Genomic DNA, 20,075 nt, shown 5'->3' with positions numbered 1-20,075 from the left:
TTCCCAGGGGCTTCAGTCCCTTTAGTGCATCTGCCATTGCCACCCATCCCAGCAGGAGAACAGAATAAGGGAATTCAGCTCCTGTGTTTCAGTTACCATCTCATCTGAACTCCTGTGAAGAGATGTTTGCAATTCAAATTTCTGAGAACAGAGGTTGTGAAATCACCTGGTTTGCACCCCCACCTCATCCAACCTAGCTTAGAAACGGACGGCAGCACACACACTGCCTGGGTCATTTTTCAACCTGGGATGCTAACCTGTTTTGAAAGAGTTTGCAAGTTAACCAACTGTATAAACATACAGTATAGCTGTAATATTGCCTTGAAAAGCATTTTTGCAAACCTTTTCTCTGTACAGACTGGTAAGAACATTACCAGATAATATAATACATATTTAAAATAAAAAAAAAAAAATGGAACTCTTTTAATAAGTCTGAATACTAAAGTCTAAATAGCTCGTTTAAAACAGAACAGTGTGATCCAGGAACATTTTGCTTTGCATGTTTCAATTATAGCAGCATGGTTACTGGCTTTTCAAGGAAATTCTTGAATTCAGCAAGCCACTGTGCTCCAACAGCTCCATCCACAACACGATGGTCACAGCTCAGCGTAACGGACATCATACTGGCCACATCAAATCTGGAAAAGAAAAAAAGAAACAAAAAAACATGAACAGAATTGTCTACAAATCACTGTCAAGGTGGTAACGCTAACAAAGCCAAACAGCTTTTATCAGAGAACTGACAACAACGGAGCTTGGAGACATATGTCTCCCTGAAGGCATTGAACAAAACGTTCACACTAGAAAAGGAAAATAATTCCTTTTCTACGAGGGAAAAACACAACCGTGTTTATAGCTGTTAATTCAGAGTTTGAATCCAGAAGCCGAATGCAGAACCAGATGAATGCTTACCCTTTCTCATTGTCAGCTGGCACTAGCCTTTGCTCTGAGGAACCAACGGCAAGGATGCAGGCTTGAGGCGGATTGATTATGGCAGAGAAATTCTTAATCCCATACATTCCTAAATTGGAAATTGTGAAAGTACCACCCTACAAGAAGACATTCACAGAAAAGTCAGAAGAGGTGTTTCACATAGAATGACTGTGACTGAAATATCACAAGACAGGATATGCTCATTCTGAACACAGACAGAAGCCAATGGCAGCAGTAATAGCAAATGTAGGAACTCCTCACCTGGAATTCATGTGGCTGAAGTTTACCTTCTCGGGCTTTCGCTGCCAAAGAGACCACATCCTTACTGATAGAAGCCAGGCCCTTTATATGTGCATTATACACAATAGGAGTTATAAGCCCTGCAGGAGTGCTCACTGCAACACTAACATCCACTACATGATTTCTGCAAGACACAACAGAGATGTCAGTTACTCAAGCAAGACAAAAAGAAAAAAAGATAATCAAAGACATTAAGACAATTCTAAGTTAATATTCACTTTGCAACAATTATTTCACCTCGTGCACCAACCTCAGACACAAGATTCGCAGCAATTGGATTGAACCCCCTTGACGTTTGTACAAAACCTGCTCCCCTCCCTCCTTGAAACATCACCAGATCATCTGCCATCGTGCCATGAACTCTCTACTGAACAAATAAAGTTTCTGGCTTCGACCGTACCATAAACTTACTGCCTAATAACTGTGTCCATCCATGAAGAATTTGCCTCAGGCACCTTCAAGCATGCCAGAGCAGAAGCTTTAATTATGAAGTCGTTGACAGAAAGCTTAACATTATCCGAGACCGCCTGTAAATGAAGAAATACAAGCTGTCAGTTTGTCCCTCACACATTAAACAATTTGGATAGTCGCTGCCATGGAGCCTTGTTTAGAGAAAACGTAAGGAAACAATCACACTAACTGTAAACATTAATATCAGAAGTGCCAAGATAACGAAGAAGGTGAATACACCACCTTCATAATTTAGGGCACAATTTTTTAGTGTCTATTTTTCCCCAGTCGTGGCTTATAATTAATATATTTTGCTTCAAGTTTTTACCCTTTCCTGTCTTACACACCTTGTCAATCTTTTTCCCTACTTTTCATCTGAAAGAACAGAACACCACCACACAGTACAGAGCGGCCCTCTTAGGGAAGTTCGATGTCAGTGCGCTGCCCCTTGGTACAAGTTCTCCATCACTGACAGTCCAAAACTGATCCACAACACGTAGGTAAGACACCGAAAGGACTATTTTTCTCCAAGTCAAACTGACATATCACCAAAAAACAGGGTGGGCAAACCTGTGAGAGAACGCAGCTTCACCACAGCTCCCCAAATACTTCACCTGATTAAGTTCTTTTCGTAGCACCAGTACTTCTCCCATGTTTACATCAACAGAAAGATAGTAGTGAGGTATTGTTTGTTTAGACTGCATCAACCGCTGAGCAATGACCTGTAAGTACACGACAGAGGAGGTGAAAATAAACAAATTTAGAAAACTCTAGATTGCAAATCACAGTGCCAGGAACGGCAAAAATATTCTCACCCTCCGAATGTTGCTGATAGGGATATCTGTGAAGGTCCCCGCTGGTGCTGCTGCAACTGCAGCTGCTGCAGGTATTGCTTCTACTGCTGGAGCCTGCAACCAGAGAAGGACAGCACTGTTCATAGGACCATACAAATATCAATTGCAGAGTAGGCTAGTATGTGAGGCAAGCACTGAGGCTATGCTGCCTCTTGCTTGAGAGCAACAGACACTTATTTACTCTCTGGCAACAACTAGATTCATGGCAAACCCTACTGATTATTAAGTGTAGTACTTGAGTGAATTTGAAACATGATACTGACATACACAGCTATGAAGTTCCTAAAATGGTAAATCCTGCCTGATGAATGTTCTGCATACCCATCGTTAACGACTTTAAGTCTACTCACTGGGGCAACCTTTGGCGGCACAAATGACTCCACATCTTTCTTTGTGATTCTACCATCTGGTCCAGTACCTGAAGGTGTCAAAGAAAAATGTAAGAGGATTAGTTGCAAAAGGGCGTTGCTTCTCAAGGAGGTTTCATTTAACAGAGATTGGTGGGGACAGCTGCACAGCAAGAATGTTCCCAGAAGGGAAGAAAGCAAAGAATAGGCAAGTATGTAGCTAGAGGGACAAACAAACACCCAACAGTGAGAGCAACTTACCTTTCACTTGTGCAAGATCAATTCCTTTTTCTGCTGCCAGTTTCTTTGCTAAGGGACTAACCAGGATCCTTCCCTTCCGGGGAGGCAGCCCAGCTGTGGGGACTGTTGGAGTTGGAGGAGCAGCAGGCTGGGGAGGAGGAGGAGCAGCAGCAGGAGTTGGCACCACCTTAATAGAACAAACAAAGCCATCAGCTTCATGACTGTTCTGCAAAAGTCGTGAAGGTTTTACTTAGTGTAATAAAAGAACAAGACCATTTCATTATCAGTCAAGGGAGTAACAGAACTAATCCGTAATCTAAAAGGATTCAGAAAGGCTTCTTGCACTGGAAATTACATCAGAAACTTCCAGTGCAGGATGTCAACTGACCTATTTAATTATACAACAAAACAGTGAAATAATGAATTTTATGCCCTCAGTTTTCAGGGAAGCATCAGAACTGGTAGTAGCAATAGGTCAAGAAGCACTCGTAACAAATGTTGTTCCAGTTTTCCTAAGGCCAACTAGTTGACCTAAGAAGTGATCTCTATCACGAATGCACAAGTTAGCCTTGCGCTCACAGAATCATAAACATTACTGGAGTCAGGGCTTCACACGGTGTAACCAGCACCACAGTTCAGACCCAGCCAGGGACTCTTAATTGTCTCCGTAACTTTTCTCCCTGCCTAAGAAGGGTCCTTACAGGTGGAGGAGGAGGTGGAACTTGTGCCTTCATGTCAGTTACTGCAGTCTCTTGGTAGTCAGCAAAGGCAGGAATATCAGACTCTTTCTCCACAATGATGCATAGGGTTGTTCCTAATGGCACATCTCTTGTTCCTTCAGGCACCAATATTTTTGCCAGGTAGCCTTCCTCCTGTACTTCAAAGCCTGAAGGGGAAAGAAACAAAATTGTTTTGGTGCCTGTCGCACCAAACAGTAACTCTGAAAGACTTCAGTGACTAAAGCTGTGTCTGTATCTAGTAGACAATTCTTTTTTTTATTTTTTCAGTGTAACAGGTAGGAAACATCTCTGTGCACTGTACATTCCTACCAGGGACCGATGGGCAAACAGTTATTTCTGGGAGCTCCAGTGGTTCTCTCTCCAGCAGCATGAGAGCAACAAAACACTTTTTAACTGCCCCACATCTTCATGTCCTGAGCAGCTGGGGAACAGCCAGCACAGAGGCTCCTCTAGATCCTCCCTCATCTGTTCTTGGCTTTAAAGTTGACTCACCTATTGTGGCTTTATCTGTCTCAATTTCTGCTAGTAAGTCTCCCTCGTTCAGTTTCTCCCCGACCTTCTTTTCCCATCTCTGCACTGTACCCATTGTCATGGTGGGTGACAGAGCAGGGAGAGTAACCTGTAAGCCAGAATACAAGTGCATCAGATTTTGGAGACTCAGAAGGAACAGGGACATAGTCGAGAACTCTTGACTAAATGATGCCAACATAAAGAAGCAGCAAACGTTTAACACACTCTTAGATCTGCTTCCATTACAGCACAGCACAGTTTCGTGCTGTATCTCAAGTTTGGCTTCTTTTGTCAAGGCAAGAAAACAAGCAAAAGCAAAAATGAAGAAATCTAGATCTCAATTAGTACCATCATCCCTGGGGACAGTCTTGCAGCTGCTGTCTGTAAGGCTCAAAGGAAGGCTACAGCAAGTTACTTTGTCTCTGACAAATGTGCCTGGTTCCTGTATCAGCTATACAGACTTGTCTTCCACTAAGCACTTAAATGTGCTGTAGGTTTAGACACATACTGTGTAAAACAAACACAGCACACATAACAGCTTTAGAACAGAACTGGGCAGATAATGCAATTAATCAAGTAACTGAATGCAAGTCAGATCAAGAAGCACTGAATTAATACCCAGTTCTTGTATTGACTTTCCATAGCATCTCAGACAAATCAGCTTCTACATGTCTTAACTGTGAAAGGAGGTATTTTGTATCTCAGGTTTCAAATTAACATCAAGGAAATACCCTGCTATAAAGTACTCAGACAGAACAATGGATGCACACTTCAGTGTCTAAGCAAACAGATTATCCACAAATACAGCTCACTTTCAGTTGCTCACAAACACATCTGGTACATTCAGAGTATCACAGACTTCCAGGTTCTGCTGAGTTCTGAGCAGGGCCCTCAGGCCACACTCACACTAAGTACAAGGTCTTTTTATATCAGAGCTGTCCAAACCAAAGGGAATGCAGCAGTTTTTTTTCTCGTCTGCTCAAGTAGCCACGAGAAACAAGTTATCTCCTACTAGCAGCTGGGATAAAAAAAATCACTGTAATAAGAAAACCTTCTGGGACCACCCCAAACAGCTGCTTTAAGCACACAACACTTTGAGAGCCATGTGCTCCTGTGGTTATAGCTAATGACCTCCCGTTCCTGACAGTATTATGACAAAACGTGCTAAATCAAATGAGGCCAAAAAAAGAAAAAGCGTGCAACAAACCTCAGATGGTTAATAATGCTGTTTTACCTGCATGTGAGGAGGATAAGAGCTGCCAGGAGCCTGAGGAGAAGGCGGAGGTGGGGGTGGGGGTGCTGCAGCTGGAGGGGGAGGCACTGAGGCTGCAGGGGGAGCAGATGCTGCAGAATCCAGAGTGTAATTTTTAAAGGCATCAACATGTTCAGGCCTAAAAACAAACAAAAAATCAGTCCAATGACACTGTCACAGCCTTTAGCACAGGGCACCCACAAAGCCCCAACAGAGAAAATTCAACTAAAGGGTTTGGAAAATACATACTTTTCTACTGTGATACATATGATGGCCCCAATAGGAACATCTCTTGTTCCCTCCGGTACCAGGATTTTGGCCAAGTAGCATTCCTCCAAACTCTCAAAGCCAACTGTCGCTTTGTCCGTCTCCACCTTCGGAAGAAAGGACACTGTTATGGGAAGGGAATACCGGTGTGAGCTCAGAGCCCTGCAGTGCCATAATGATAACAATAACGTGGGGTCTGGGAGCACACAGCCCTGGCACAAACCACCAGCTCGGGAGACGCTGCCTCTCAGAAGGGGTGAGTGCCCGTCCTGCCCAGAAAGCCCGAATCCAGCAGCCAGTCCCGGCAGGCTGCAGGTCACTCATTTCCAGCGGTATCTTCAGAAAACGTGCTCAGGATCGGGCGGGCAGTGACAGAGCCGAGAACGAACGTGCAGCCCGGTAAAAGCCCGGACAGCCCTCGGCGTACCTCCGCGATGAGATCCCCTTCGCAGATCTTGTCACCCTCCTTCTTCTCCCAGCGCGCGATGGTGCCCATCTGCATGGTGGGGGACAGCGCCGGCAGTGCCACCTGCGGGGGGAGGGGCAGCGTCACGGCCCGAGCAGCCCCCGAAGCCGGAGCGCGGGGCGGGACGGCAGGAAGAGCCCGGCTGCCATCTCCCGGCGGGGCAGGAAGATGGGACGGGGCTAACCGGGAAAGCCGCGGATAACGGGCTTAAGGGCGCCGGAGAAACGGCGGGCGGTAGCGGGGCTCGCGGAGCGCAGGCAGGAGGGCTCGCGGAGCGCAGGCAGGAGGGCTCGGGGAGCGCAGGCAGGAGGGCTCGGGGAGCGCAGGCAGGAGGGCTCGGGGAGCGCAGGCAGGAGGGCTCGCGGGCCCGCAGCTCCCGGCTGCAGGGAGCTCTCACCTTCTGGTGCGCCGGCAGGCTGCAGCGGCGGCACGGCACGAAGCGGGGCCAGGCGGGAGGCGGCAGCAGCTCGTTGGGCCTTCGCGCCGGACCGCGGCCCCGAGCCACGGCGCCCCCCGCCGCCCCGCGGCCGGCCCCGGCGGCGCTGAGCGCTCGGCGACCCCGCGCCAACCCCGCGGCCCCCGGGGCTACGCGCTGCCACAACACCCGCCACATGCTGGAGCCGGAGCCGCCGCCGCAGCGCCGCCGCCGCTCGGTGACCTCCTCCGTCCGGGCGCGGCGCCGCACGGCCCGCACGACACTGCTGCGCTGCCGTAAAGCGCGGACGGAGATGGGGGGGGAGGTGCGGTGTGACGCCGTGTGCGCATGCGTGGCGTCCCGCCGCTCTCCCTGCGGCAGCGCCCGGCTGCGGGCGGGAGCGGGAGATGGCGTGGAAAATCATGAGCGCCAGGTCGAGTTTCCATGAAAATCTGATTTAACGTATAACGTGGTACGGCGTCAGCCTAAAAGTATGGGAGCAGGCAGAAATAAGTACGGATTTCAAACAGCGGATTGGAGGTCCTGCAATATGAAGAGCATGTTTCCAAAACAAACCCGCTGAAGTGACTGCAGTGGCAGCACGACTTCATGCAGACACAACAGCTTCTTCCCCACTGGAAACTGGATTCCAATTGGGCAAGGTATCCCTTAGCAGCTCTGATAATAGCTCTGCAATCAAACAACACTGGAACTGGCAACTACAGGCCTTGAAAATGGTCTCCACAAAATCCTGTCCTGGGTGTGTGACCCCTGCTGGAATAGAATCAATGAGCAAAACTGGATGAAACACTCGAGAAAAAAAACAAAACTGCAATTGAAATACAACAATTGGTTCCAATATAACAACCCCATCAATATAACAACCCCATGCTGTATTTAACAACCCACTAAAACACATGCATCAGAAAACTTATTTCCAGGGAGGACGAAAATCCTTCTTTTCCAAGCAAGATGTGTTCCCCTGCCCTGCAGCTGCTGATGAATTTACCCACTGATGAGCTTTTCTACTGATATCGGCCCCTGTCTGTAAAGAAAGTCAACACAACAAATCATACAGAGCAGCAGGTGTGCTGGCCTTTGCCAGGCTGGCACAGGGCCCTGTAAAATCCTTGAGCTCTTTCTTGCGCGTACAAGTGGGCAAAACATAAAATCCAATGGGAACTAGTTGGATTGCCAAAGTAAAATAAAGTCAGACCCGGTGCTGTGTGAACAGAAGACCATACAAAACATCTCGGGATCCACTAGAGAGTAAAACACTGTATAATGCGTGCAGAAATATACAGAAAGCACTTGCACTGGTATAAAAATATCCACAGTCATCAGACAATGTAAACTGGTACAAAATCATTTCAAACAGTAACATATTTACAGAAGGACATGTTGATATAAAACAGTAAAACCAGGTTCACCCTCTCCCAGCCTCATGCACGGTACAGACATGCGGGCAGTCCATGAAACGGCCACACAGACCAAGAATGAGCAGAGCCTTGACTTGCCGTTTGAACTTTTAAGTCAACATTGCCTGCTGCAGCCTGGAGCCAGCACTGTGCAAGTAGAGCTGACAGGTAGCAGGAGGACAGCGGGAGGCAAAGCAGGGGAAAAACAGAACAAACAAAAGGCAAAACAAACAATCCCCACAAAAGCTTTAGGGATCTCAGGGCTCCTACCCTCTCAATCGTCCAATTCCTGCTCTTTCAGAAGCCCCAGCAGTAGGCATAGCAAGGAAATGGTGCCACTGATAGGACTTATCCTACAAGTGTATTTATGTTTGGTGGCTCTGGCAATCAGCAGACAGTAGCACAGTGATGCCTGTGCACAGGAGTTGACAATCAGTTGCTGTGCTGAGAGAAGGCAGACAGACTTAACAAGGAGGGGGAAGGGGCCAAAAGTACCTTGGGGAAGCAGCTGATTCCAGTTCCTGCCTCCCCAAACGAAAACTTTCAGCAGAAAAGCAATTACCAAGATCCCACAGTCCCCCAGCAACAAAACAAACACAGAGGACCTCAGAAGTACATCTTTGGGGGACAGGTGGGAGAAACAGGGCTAGGAACCAGAAGCCTGAATTTGGAAGAAAGGGAGCTTTGCCAAGCTGATGATCTTTGCTTCAGACCATGCATAAAACCTCCAGAAGACTGTCTTCCTTCCCCAGGTCCGCTCAGTCTGGACTGTCCACAAAGTTCACTCTGCTCCTGCAACACATGCAAGTTCAAGACCAGAGCTGGTCAAACCTTCTGCTCACATAATCTAGCCGTTTCTTCTGACTCACAAAGGCAAAGCTTCATATTTTTGCCATCAGTGTAGATTTATGCAATACTTTGTACAACAAACCAGAGGTGAGACGCTCAGCTCATGGACTGCAGCACATACAGCAGGAATGGAGAAGAAGGGGAAAGGATGCATCATTAAGGCCTTTAGGGTTTAGTTGACAGGAAAAAGCAAGGTGTTTCTTTCCCACAGATACTTGTTTCAGTCCCACAACGCTGTCTGTATTTGGCCACAGAAGGTCAGGTGTCCATGCCAGGCATCCATGCGCACAACATGCACTACCCGTTGTTTGCAGAGAAGCCCTTTCTCTTGGCAGCTTGAGTTGGACTCCTTCCAGCACACATGCTTTTTGGTCATTCTCTGAGCTCAGCAGCCAGTTACAGGTTTCCATAGTGACAAGACCCAAAAGCTTGATTAATTCTCCCCATGGTCTTCTTCTACCCAGGCCACAATTTTCCCCTCCCAACCAGGAATGATGTCATCATCATGGAATACCTATGAAAAAAGAGTCCAGTCACATCTGAAATCTGGACACTGCTCTCCCACATGTGAATAGCATTAGAGGCAGATACCAAGTCAGAGATCCTAGTTACAATTCTACAACACAGCTCACATAACATACACCTCACCCAACACTGATACGCATCTCAGTGTTTTCAGATTTTAAGTTGAAAACTAGATCTGGCTCCTTCTTCAACCTTAACAGTCATGATTATTTCTTTTTGTCAGAATAAAATAAACACAGGAAACACGCCTCTGCTTATCCATCAGAATACAATTCCCATCTGTTTCTGCAGAATGGCTAACTAGTCAGCTGACTGTCCCCAAGGGAAGGTAACCCTTCGCACTTGTCTTCATCAATTTGTGAAACAGGAACTACCCTCAATAACCTTTAATGAATCCAATCCATACCAACAGCAGCCTCAGCTCAAACAGTGGTACAATGCAGCACACAAAGGAAAAGATGCCACAAACACAGCCACCTCTGAAAGACCTTTAAAATGAAGTAGGAGGATGTTTTTTTTAAATAAATGTTGCAACAGATTTCATAAAGCCACTATAAGAGCCAGAAGTGTAGCCTGTGTTTTGCCAATAGCCTTTGCCTACAGGGCTCTGGAAACCCCAGACCATCATGTTAGAATCTTTGCTCTGGCTGCAGATGAAACCATCCCATTTTTAGCTTCTTAGAAGAGAAGCTTAACCTACAATTGTGAAACTGGCAGTCTGTTTGAAGACACGTTAAAAGATTTTTTTAGTTTAGAGGTGATGTGTTCAAGGTCTCTAGGGCTGTGTCACAATACTAAACCCAGCACTGGCCAACAGTTGAATTCCACACCTACCTCCTCTTTGACTGTGCCAAACTCTGGATCCAGGGCTTTGAAGTGGTACCGGTGTGTTCCTTCACGATCAATAGCTACCTTAAAATCCTTCAGTGTCACTTCCCCTAACCTGCAAAAAGAGTCCAAAATTATTTCATAGTACACTGGACAGGCTTTATCTCAAGTGTTACCATATGACATGCAGGGGCAAAGCACAAGTCAGGCTAAGCACTCAGAACATCAGCCACAAGAATGTGAAGACTGAACCTCTCCAGGAACACACCTGTCAACCCCAAGGTCTTTTTCAGAGGAAGAATTTCCTCCTAGTTTTCTAGGAACCACCTCAAAACAGCCTTTCTCTCTTTCCCATTTTCATTGACTGATGTGTTTTTTGGCACAGGAGTCCTGTACTTCATGCTACATGCCAGAATAGAACTGTTTGGATGCCTTCTCTTTGAAATTAGTTTAAAAAGAACAAATTTCCTAGAGCTCTAAAAAAATAAAATAAAAATGTGTCAGCTAGGAGACTGCTTTAGGCAGTTTTCCTCATTCAGTGGTATAAAATCTAGTGCCTAAATTAACGCAAAGCAAACCTGTGCTAGAGGTGACCATACCCAGACTAATATTTTCAGTAACAAGTATCTCCCAAATAACAGAAGCAAGGCAAAACTAAATCTCACCTCTTTGGTATGTTGACCATGAAAGGTGTGAGGGATCGGTCAGTGAAGTACAACACTTTGGTGCAGGCACTGGTACTCATCACAGGTGTGCTGTGAGAATGAGGCAGTTCTGCAAATGAAAGAGCCCAGAGCACAACAATTGGAGAACAAACTGTCTCACACCACAACAGGAGACAAGAGGTGCTCTTAGCATCAAACTTGCCATCAAGAACAAAGAATCTCCAGATGGGATGAGATTCTTACAAGGGTCACTATCCCTGGGAGGGACCAGGTATTCCTGTGCTTAATGAAAAGCTTTAGATTTTAAGGTAACAACAAATCCAAATGTATTAGCTTGTAAGATTTTCCTACCAGTGCCCTCTAGGATTCCTATTCGGTACCTACTGAGCAGCTTGTTGCTTACCATCTACTCCATGGGCAGTGACAGGAAAACCCTTCTAGAAGAGGTGACTCAAGAATAATCCATCCTACTGTCTAGGCTAACTACAGTATACCACTTGCCTTCACTTGCAGATGGGTAGAGCAGGATGGTCTGATTAATCACCATCATTAAGACAAAAGGTTACCTATCTCCTCCCCATCTGCCCACTCAGCTCCATCAGGATAAGTGTTTGTGCAGATTTTTCTTTGCTAAGTTGTGTTTCTCTCCCTCTGGATACTGCCTAGTTTCCCCTACCCTTTCAATGTGCTGTGCTGAAAGCTGAAGCTTCACACTGAGGATCTCTACAATTTTAACTCTCAGCATGCAGAAAACAGTACGGATACCAAGTTATAGGTTTTCTAACAAACTTTTGGAGCCACCTCTTAGAACTTTTTACACCTGAAAGATTTTAGGTTTATGGCTGCCAAACTCAATTTTTCTGCAGCACCACAGGTGACAAAGCCTGCTAAGGCTTAATGAGAAAGGGAGAGGTATAGTATACATGTAGAGACCCTAAAATCTGCAGTTTATAGGAGAGGAGGGAGAACCCAACAAATCCTCCCCAGCCTCCCTTTCAGACTTCTGAGTATCTGTCCTGCTTTCCTTCACATCCTGTACATGATGCAGGCTACCCTGCTGCTGGATGCTGCAATGCAGCTGAAAGGTGGCCTTTGCCTTTCCTCAGTACCTGGAAACCTCCACAGCTTCCCTCACAGACCTCCCAGGAAACACTTTTAACCAAAGCTTGAAACAAACAGCCTTTACAATGAAAAGCAAATGTGGAGCTGCTGCAGCTGAAGCCACAAAACATCATGCCTGAAATTGTGCTGTTCCGCATATGTGAAAGGAGCCAGACACTATGAGGGAAGCAAGAGGAGAGGCATCTGTACAGTTACGTGCCCACTAGATGGTGCAAACCAGCAGTAAAGATGAAATAACATTACGTTTCCAACTCATCCCATGGGTAATAATTTCTACTGCAGTACTACCCAAATGGTTCAGACATTTCACAGCATAACAGTACTTTACAAACAAGCTGACCATCTTTGACCTCCTTCCTTTGCTTGGACGCCAAGTGACCAAAGTGAGGATAGTAAACTTAGGTGAAGGGCAGAACAGGTGGCAGATTCCCAAGAAGATGCTGCATCCTACACTTTGTCCAGAAAATCTGAGGAATTAATTCAGAAGTGAAAGAAGAGGATCTGAAAGACGCTTACTGGAGTTTGGAGGCCAGGAGTCTCTACACTCATTCGTTGCTCTGCTTGCTGGTGATTTCCCCCGGATCTAGGATGTGAAACCAAAAGAATGAAAATGAAGTATTACTTCCCAGCTGGGAAGTGGTAGTTCAGTTCAAGGTTCTGTGTGAAGGGCAGAAATTAAGAGGCGAGCACTAGGAAACCTTTACCCTTCTCTCTTGCCTCTTCTGTGTCTCCATGCGGTGTAGCCGTTCCATCAGACTTGATATGCCCTGCTCCAGGCTGTCAATAGTGTGGTGCTGTGGATCATGGCCACTGAAACTGTTCCTCAGGCTACGAAGTGCATCACGAACAAGCTGCAAGTCATTTGTCTTGCCAAGAGACCAAAAATTAATCGGTTATCTCCAGGCTGCCTTCTTCCCATCTAAAGCCACAGGCCTTAGAAAGGAGAAATAGCCCTTAACAGTTTCAAGGACACATGAAGCCCTCGCCTCAATCTGACTGGGAAAACATCCCTTCATACACTTACCCCTCGGTGGGCTGTGGGAGCAGCTCCTTTTCCTGCTGTCTGGAGGAAGCCATTACTCTGAGCACTGTGACTGCTATATGCCATCACCTGTTCAGTGGAAGATGCATGTGGTGCCAGGAATATAAGCGTTAGGAATTCCCTATAGATCTCAGTTTGCCAACTTCAAAGTGTGATGAGAGGGCATGAAAAACATTCATATGCTTTCTGGTAGGTAAATACATTCACTTAAGGAGCATGCAGGCAGCCCTATAGGCCAGAGCACAAATGAGGTTTCTCACATGTGGCTGAAGAAACACAGGCAGAGACAGGAAATGCCTTCCCACTGCCACAGAGGACTATCAGAAACTCTAGAGATCACTGTGCAGGTACTGACAGATACTGGGGATGGTGTTCTTTCTACCAAAACAGTTCTAAGTTCTCAATAGCTGAGTCACCAGGAAGAGGAGGAGATAAGAAGTCCTGGCCTAGCTGCTAGCCTGCATTAGACCTGAAGCTAGAATCCAGGAATCTCTGATATCCACCTAATCCTGAGCTTTCCTTACTGTTTCATTCCTTATGATTTTGACACTAGAAGCAAGTGAGCTAACTGCTGAAAGCTCTGGTAAGATGGATGCTTTGTGGAATAAGCCTGCCTTGCTCAGGACATGGTCAATTAGACTACACTGAGCTTGGCCTCTCTGGGATGGATATAATTTCTAAAAGACAGTCAGCTAGAGGGTGCTGAATGGAAACACCAGTCCAACAGAGTGATATGTCGACAAATGCTTCAGCTTCCCATACCTCTTCAGCTTCTCTCTTCATGCAGTGAGCTAGCAGGGCCTCTTTGTGCTCCAGCTCCCGCTCCAAATCCACCTGTAAAAGGAACAGAAGAACCAGCACAAAATGAGCCACCAAGGGTAAGTGCCAGCTCCTAGGACATCAGCAGCCCACCTGGTTCCACACCTGCTGGTAACTGGCCTCAGAAAGTTGCCTAAGCATTTCATCCAGTTTGGTTTGATGCTGTTGTATATGTCGATCCTTCTGGCCCAGTTCCTTCTGTAAAAGGAATCAAAGCATGGTAAGGCTCACAATCATCATTATAGAAGGGAATATGTAGTCTGCCAAGACAAGGCTCATCTACAGTTTGACCTGCATGGTCTGTACCTGTTTAGCTAGATGTTAGATCTGAATATCAAAGCCTTGCTTGAAAAGGTTAGTCAAAATATTGTTGCCTGTAGCCTCCCTGGCCAGTAAAGGCCCACAACTGAAGCCAGACAACTGATGCAGAAAAAACAGATTGATGAGGGATCAGTAGGTAATTGAGTGACAGACTGTAACCTGGCTTCTGCACATTAGACATCCAGCAAGCCAAAAGCAAGACAATGAAAGATCCACTATGAAAATGAGTTTGGGACAGAACACAAGAATTATCTGGTCCCTCCTTCTCATAGCAAATATGCATGGGCTATTGCAACTTATTCACTGCCCACAATGCCATTCCAAGAGATGAATGAATGCCAGGAAGAGAGCAGTCACATTCACAGGAGAACCACCAGCTACTGTCCCCAGCAAAGCTCCCAGTAGAGAGAGAGGTTCCATTACTTTGTATTCTGCCAGTAGCCTGTTTCTCTCTTCAACCTTCCTCTGAAGATCAACCTGCAGAAACAACAATTAGGTGTGAAGTCTACATTCCTGAAGAGTTAGCAACAACCTCTTTGTGCCTTGTGCTAACAGAAGGCAGGGTTTGAGGGAGCTGGTCTACTTTCCCAGGCAGCAACCTTTTGAACAGGGCACTTCAGGCAAACACCAGGTTGCAGCTCCACCTGTCAGCGTGCTACTTGCAAATGCAGGGAGCAGCATAAGGAAGGAACAGTGCAACTGCACTGAAAACATAATGGGAATCTCCTCCTCTCCTTGTTTCAGTGGAAGGCCTTTGAGTACAGGAAGCGGGGGGTAAACTCCACTGATGGCTAGTAGATTCTGCAGTGTTTACTGCACAGACCTTTGACTGGTCTTTCACTATCCCATGACCTCAAAAACTACAAACACCATCCTTTGGCTGTTGGAATTCCCAAGGCCACCAAGCTCTTTCTTTCTAAAACAATAGCAGCAGCAGCATAGTGACTCACATTCTGATTGTGCAACTCTTCCTTGTCCATGTTTGCTCTCAGCAGCTCCTGCTTTAGCTGAAGAACTGAAGCATCCTGTTGAGCCAGCCTCTGCTGTAGAGCATCCTAGCAAAAGACAATGATAGGTAAGTGCAAGACAAAGGCAGAGACTTTTCCATGGAAAGTGATCTAGATCTTACACACCAGAGCTCAAATGTTGTCAAAGGCATGAAAGGAGACATACAGACATCTGCCCCAACAGCCTCTCACAGCCCTTCAGCACTTTGTCCCAGTGACAATTTCCCTGCTAATGTTTTAGGTGTTTGTAACAGAATGATTTCCCTCCTTCCTGAACTTTCTGCTTCAGAAGTGTCCTGACAATTCTCCCTTATGGAAGAAAACAGCAGTGTCTTTACAGGGTTTTTACAGCAGCCTACAGCTAATGTCTCCAGCTACACATCCACAGCAGCCAGAGGGTAGTAAGAGGCCAGTGTCAGGGACGGACACAAGGAAACAAATTCTCAGCATGATCTAATTGTGTGATGAAATCCTCTCCAAAGAGGCCACAGACAGGTCTAATTCTGTAACTTCTAACTCTATTACTCAGAAACTGAGAGCTCCACCTTGGACAGGTGCTGCTGTCTTCCTTCTCAGAAGCCTGACAAGCAGCTCTAAAATATCTCCACTCAGGAGCAGATTATGAGTGTTCGTAACTCAAAAGGGAGAAACTGAGCAAAACAAGACAAAGAGGTGAAAAATGCTGCAGTTGAAAAGGACAAGGATACCTCCTATGCTGTTTTACCTCTTGTCAAGAGTTTGTGTGGCCAATTCTACTGTGCCTATCCCAACCCTGCAGACAGAAACAGAACCCAGGACTTCTCACTCCTAGTGCCTGTCTCAACTGTAGTCTCTCCCAGGGACCAGAAACAGAGCACAGAATACCCTACCTCCAACTGCCCTACTACAGCTCCTTCCGATCTCTTGGATTTCACAGAAGTGTAAGACTGCTGATTGCCCTACTCTTACTTATGGGCTGTAGCAAACTCCAGAGCTTTAATGTCTATATTTGACGGAATGTCCTTTTCCTTACCTTTATCCCCTGTAGGTTTCGAGCTTCTTGTTTGTACTTCAACAGCTCCTTCTGTAAATCCAAAAGAATTTGATTAAATTGCATTTTTTCATCTGTTCAGAAGCAACCCAAGTCCACGTTCTCCTTTTCCCACATGGCACATCAAATAAGCAGCTCCTTAAGCCCCTGTTATTAAAGGCATGACAGAAAAAAGTAAATGAATTCCTCTAACCTTTAGGTCTTGATTTTCTTCCACACTCTGGTCCAGACGACTTCGGATTATAATCTGAACACAAAAACCCATGATTATTACTGTGTAAAACACCTACCTGTGGCAGAACATTATCTAGGTCTGCTCAGTTAGAGAAAACTAAATGCAACAATGTGCTTACCAGCTGCTCTTCTGGGCAGGCTCCATGTTCACTAAGTTCAAAGGACCCTTCCTGCTCATCCTCAGGTAAAGATCCATTGAGCAGTAAAGCCTGAGAAGATGAAGGAAAAAAAAAAAATTCTTCAGAGGTTTTAAAGGAAAAACAGGCTAGCTACAGACCTGGCTAATGGTCAGACATATCAACAGGTTCTAGAAGCATGGTGTTAACACCTTCAGCAGCTTCAAGTAGGCCATGTCTGCGGGAGTATGTCAGAATCTCCACAGTAAACTGAATCCAGCCTGAAAGATGGATAATCCTGTACTGTAGAAAGTGTGACTGGTAGGACTGATTTACTCTAGCTGGTGCTTTTACAGTGACCTTTCTGTCTCAAGCTTCTAGAACTCAAAGACATACGGGTATGTCCCAGGATGTTTCACAGTCAACAATTTAAAGTTTCTTTTTCTCTTAAATTATTTTTCTATTTTATTTCTATTTCAACTCTATAGCTACAAATATAATTTGCAGCAATACACCAGTTCAGCTCCAGAAGACTCAAGGCTGTCAGGCCAGGTTCTGCCTGCTGACAGAATCTTCCCCCCAGAGTGCTGCAACTGCTGCTGAGTAGCAAGCAGCCAGCAACCTGCATTCAGTTAATACAAAACCTCTCTGGGAAACTGTTCTCTGAGTGCATCCCAAAGTCTGCCCAGCAGGACACTCAAGCAAGAATCACATAGGAACATAAAAAGCTATCATGGTTTTACTCCTTATGGGGCACACATACATCAGGTCCCCGGTATTCCAGTCAAACTCTAATGAACTGGAGGCTGTAAAATATTGAACAAGAGGGGGTTGGAGAATAATCAATTAATCAAATCCAATTTCTTGGCTAGCAATATCAGCTGCCTCTTCCTACTCCTACATGATAAGGGAGCAGCAATGCCAGCTGCTCACCCTCACTCCTGAGACATGGGGCCAAGGTATGGAAGAACAGGACATGCCAGTCCTTCCTGTGCTGTCTCTCCCTGCTCCCAGTAGGCACATAATGCAACCGGATTTTACCAGTACACGAGCATCTATTTTCTTTCTATTTTCTTTCGGAGTCTTTTGTTTCCTGTCCATTGTCCACATGGAAAGCACCCTCCCAGCTGCCGGTGCTTCTCAGACAATCTCTGCTTTGTTTACTGGCACATAAATATTTACAATTCAAAGCCAGTATGGTTCCCAGCACAAACAGAAAGGAATATTCCTGAGAGAGTTCAGGGTCTTTACCATATGGAACAGGGGCTTTATTCCCCATGCAGAATCACACAAACACACTGGGTTGAGGGTCATTTGGTCAGAGAGGGACTGCAACAGGGCAGTGAGAAAAAGATCCCCCAAATAAATGGTCATTGGCTGAAGAGGAGTGTGTTAAGCATCATAGTTCAGCCCAGTTCACCGAAAGACTGATGCACACCAATGTGACCCTTGATCACCCTGTGAATCTTGATTGATTTCCCAACATTTCTTGCCTCTCTGCATTACTTCTGATCACACGTCACAGAAAGACTGCTCTGTTCTTCCAGACCACTAACAAAACCTGCAGGCTGCTAAGTACTCTGGTGAAGAATTGGAACTTCAATCCATGGGAAAACACTACTGCATCTTTACCATTCTGCATGGCAGCATATGTGCTTTGCATGGCAATAGCATATACATAGGTCAGAAACACAGGGAAGAGCCACCATCCCCAGTAAGCAACTGACTTCTTGACAATCACCCCAGGAGACCTCCCTGGGCCAGGACTCTTGCTCAGCTCTCAAGTTCCAGACTCAGCTGTAAGATAATTCACTTACCAGCTACAGCTGGTAGAAAGAAAATGAGTGTGTAAGGAAAAGCTGGCTGAGAAGAATATCTATTACCTGCAAACCTGAAATCATCTTCTTTGCTTCCTCCATTTCCTTTTCCAAATGATCCTGTTGTTCCAATAGCTGCTCCTCCCACGAATTCTCCAAACACGACCCCAGGTTCCCTGCTTGCCATTCAGGCTGGAAGTGAGATTCTATCTCTTCTGGAAGAAAGAACAACTGAATGAGGCCATCACATACAGAGAGATAGAAAAGACTCGCACAACACTGTAATTGCCTCTGTCCATAATGTCACTCACATACAAACTGGCATGTGTTCTAGCTGGTATCAAGGAAGTTGCTACAGGTGAGACATCTTGGTAATGAACTGATTCTCAGTTCTCAATTCTCATTCTTCATGCAAAGTAAGCTTTCCTGAATATGCCTGCATCAAAGATGACCAATATCCTCCCCCTTCATTAACTTTGCTGTATCTGGTGAAGTTTGATGGCTACTTATAGTTGCTACTAGTTGACCAAAGATGAAACCAGACAGCTCAAGCTGCTGTGCATCCACAGACACACAGCTGTAGTACACAACTGAACAGGCAGCAAGCACATAGAGAGTGCTGCTAAGAATTTAAGGAAGAGCCTGCCACCTGCTGAGGTAGTCATCAAATACTTTTGGAAGAGCACTGAATCAGACTATACTGGCTGAGGAAGCAAAGCATTTTCTAGGAGAGCTTCTGTCATTTGCTGTTGGGACAGAAGCTAACCAGAAAGAGCTATTATTAAGTTGCATTCCTGGAAACGGGAAAAAATAATAATAATAAAAAAATCACCTTAGGAACTTCTTTGAAAACATTTCTTCAATCTGCATGAAAATTTCAAGTGTAAACTTATCACATCACAAGGCGTTTGTGGAAATACAGCAATAACTTCAATGCAAACACCACAACAATACTTCAACTCTTTTCAAAGAGTCACTCAACCTATGTACAGATGCACTGTAAACACAGACTCCTCCAAAAAGTCAAGTTCTGCATCACGGGCTTTACAGGTTCACATGGACTTTGTCTTTGGGAATTTCATTTTTTCTCTCAACACAGCTTAATGACATCGTGATTAAAGCATTCACTCTACAGTGAAAATTATATGTGATTCTTCAACCTCCAGAGCATGTTGTTTTCCACGCATCAGTTAGCAAGCCCTCACAAACATTGCCATATTAATGGCACCACTGTACTGTTAAACGTTTTGAGATCTTGCTTTATGTGAAGTTGCCCAGTATCCCATTTTCTACATTCATTTCAGTCTCTGGTGAACTTTTTAGTAAACAAATGCAAATAAATCCCAATGAAAGTGCGAGCTGTTAAGTAGTATCAGCAAACTACCTGTTTTAGTTTCTGCTTCCTCAGCATGGATAATCACAAATCCTGCTTTCTCCTCTGTCTGGGTTACAGTGGATTCACTCTTTGTGCTATGGACAGGACTGGGTGATGTGAGACTGCAGGAGAA

The 20,075-nt window shown here is 45.5% G+C and overlaps 2 protein-coding genes across 9 annotated transcripts in view; both read right to left on the bottom strand.

Moving 5' to 3' along the window:
- Positions 1-7,046, bottom strand: DLAT (dihydrolipoamide S-acetyltransferase). The gene is made up of 14 exons (XM_072354772.1): positions 6,757-7,046; positions 6,321-6,422; positions 5,876-6,000; positions 5,609-5,765; positions 4,357-4,483; positions 3,826-4,010; positions 3,146-3,311; positions 2,888-2,955; positions 2,499-2,591; positions 2,298-2,405; positions 1,645-1,760; positions 1,195-1,357; positions 913-1,049; positions 1-638 (listed from the first exon to the last, which is right to left on the bottom strand). The coding sequence occupies exons 1-14, from the start codon at positions 6,970-6,972 to the stop codon at positions 509-511; spliced, it is 1,893 nt and encodes a 630-aa protein (XP_072210873.1). The 5' UTR covers positions 6,973-7,046; the 3' UTR covers positions 1-508.
- A 980-nt stretch (positions 7,047-8,026) lies between these two features.
- The window catches only part of DIXDC1 (DIX domain containing 1), a 33,290-nt gene continuing 21,241 nt past the window's right edge, over positions 8,027-20,075 (bottom strand). For 3 of the 8 annotated variants that reach the window (XM_072354769.1, XM_072354768.1, XM_072354771.1), the window contains 15 exons: positions 19,952-20,064; positions 18,634-18,782; positions 16,754-16,843; positions 16,594-16,647; positions 16,383-16,433; positions 15,314-15,418; positions 14,787-14,840; positions 14,148-14,240; positions 13,986-14,057; positions 13,206-13,292; positions 12,886-13,047; positions 12,698-12,764; positions 11,060-11,168; positions 10,401-10,509; positions 8,027-9,555 (listed from right to left, as the gene is read on the bottom strand). In XM_072354769.1, the coding sequence (XP_072210870.1) occupies positions 9,475-9,555; positions 10,401-10,509; positions 11,060-11,168; positions 12,698-12,764; positions 12,886-13,047; positions 13,206-13,292; positions 13,986-14,057; positions 14,148-14,240; positions 14,787-14,840; positions 15,314-15,418; positions 16,383-16,433; positions 16,594-16,647; positions 16,754-16,843; positions 18,634-18,782; positions 19,952-20,064 (1,396 nt within the window). In that variant the 3' untranslated portion in view covers positions 8,027-9,474. Of the gene's footprint in view, positions 9,556-10,400; positions 10,510-11,059; positions 11,169-12,697; positions 12,765-12,885; positions 13,048-13,205; positions 13,293-13,985; positions 14,058-14,135; positions 14,241-14,786; positions 14,841-15,313; positions 15,419-16,382; positions 16,434-16,593; positions 16,648-16,753; positions 16,844-18,633; positions 18,783-19,951; positions 20,065-20,075 lie in introns of all 8 variants that reach the window. The other 5 variants (XM_072354765.1, XM_072354764.1, XM_072354767.1 and 2 more) reach the window with 3 other exon arrangements.

The sequence above is a fragment of the Excalfactoria chinensis genome, chromosome 21 (assembly GCF_039878825.1).
Source record: "Excalfactoria chinensis isolate bCotChi1 chromosome 21, bCotChi1.hap2, whole genome shotgun sequence".
NCBI classification, from domain to species: domain Eukaryota; kingdom Metazoa; phylum Chordata; class Aves; order Galliformes; family Phasianidae; genus Excalfactoria; species Excalfactoria chinensis.
The sequence above is the reverse complement of the archived record's forward strand: the minus strand, read 5'-3'. Positions and strand labels throughout refer to the sequence as shown.

What these genes read in the sequence shown, in the direction of transcription:
- DLAT (XM_072354772.1), bottom strand. Translation starts at nt 6,972, where the DNA reads ATGTGGCGGGTGTTGTGGCAGCGCGTAGCCCCGGGGGCCGCGGGGTTG. An exon ending in TTCCACCTCCTCCTCCACCT is followed by an intron (nt 3,312 to 3,825) that starts GTAAGGACCCTT and finishes TGTTCTATTAAG; the next exon opens with GTGGTGCCAACTCCTGCTGC. An exon ending in ATGGACACAGTTATTAGGCA is followed by an intron (nt 1,358 to 1,644) that starts GTAAGTTTATGG and finishes TGTGTCTTGCAG; the next exon opens with AAATCATGTAGTGGATGTTA.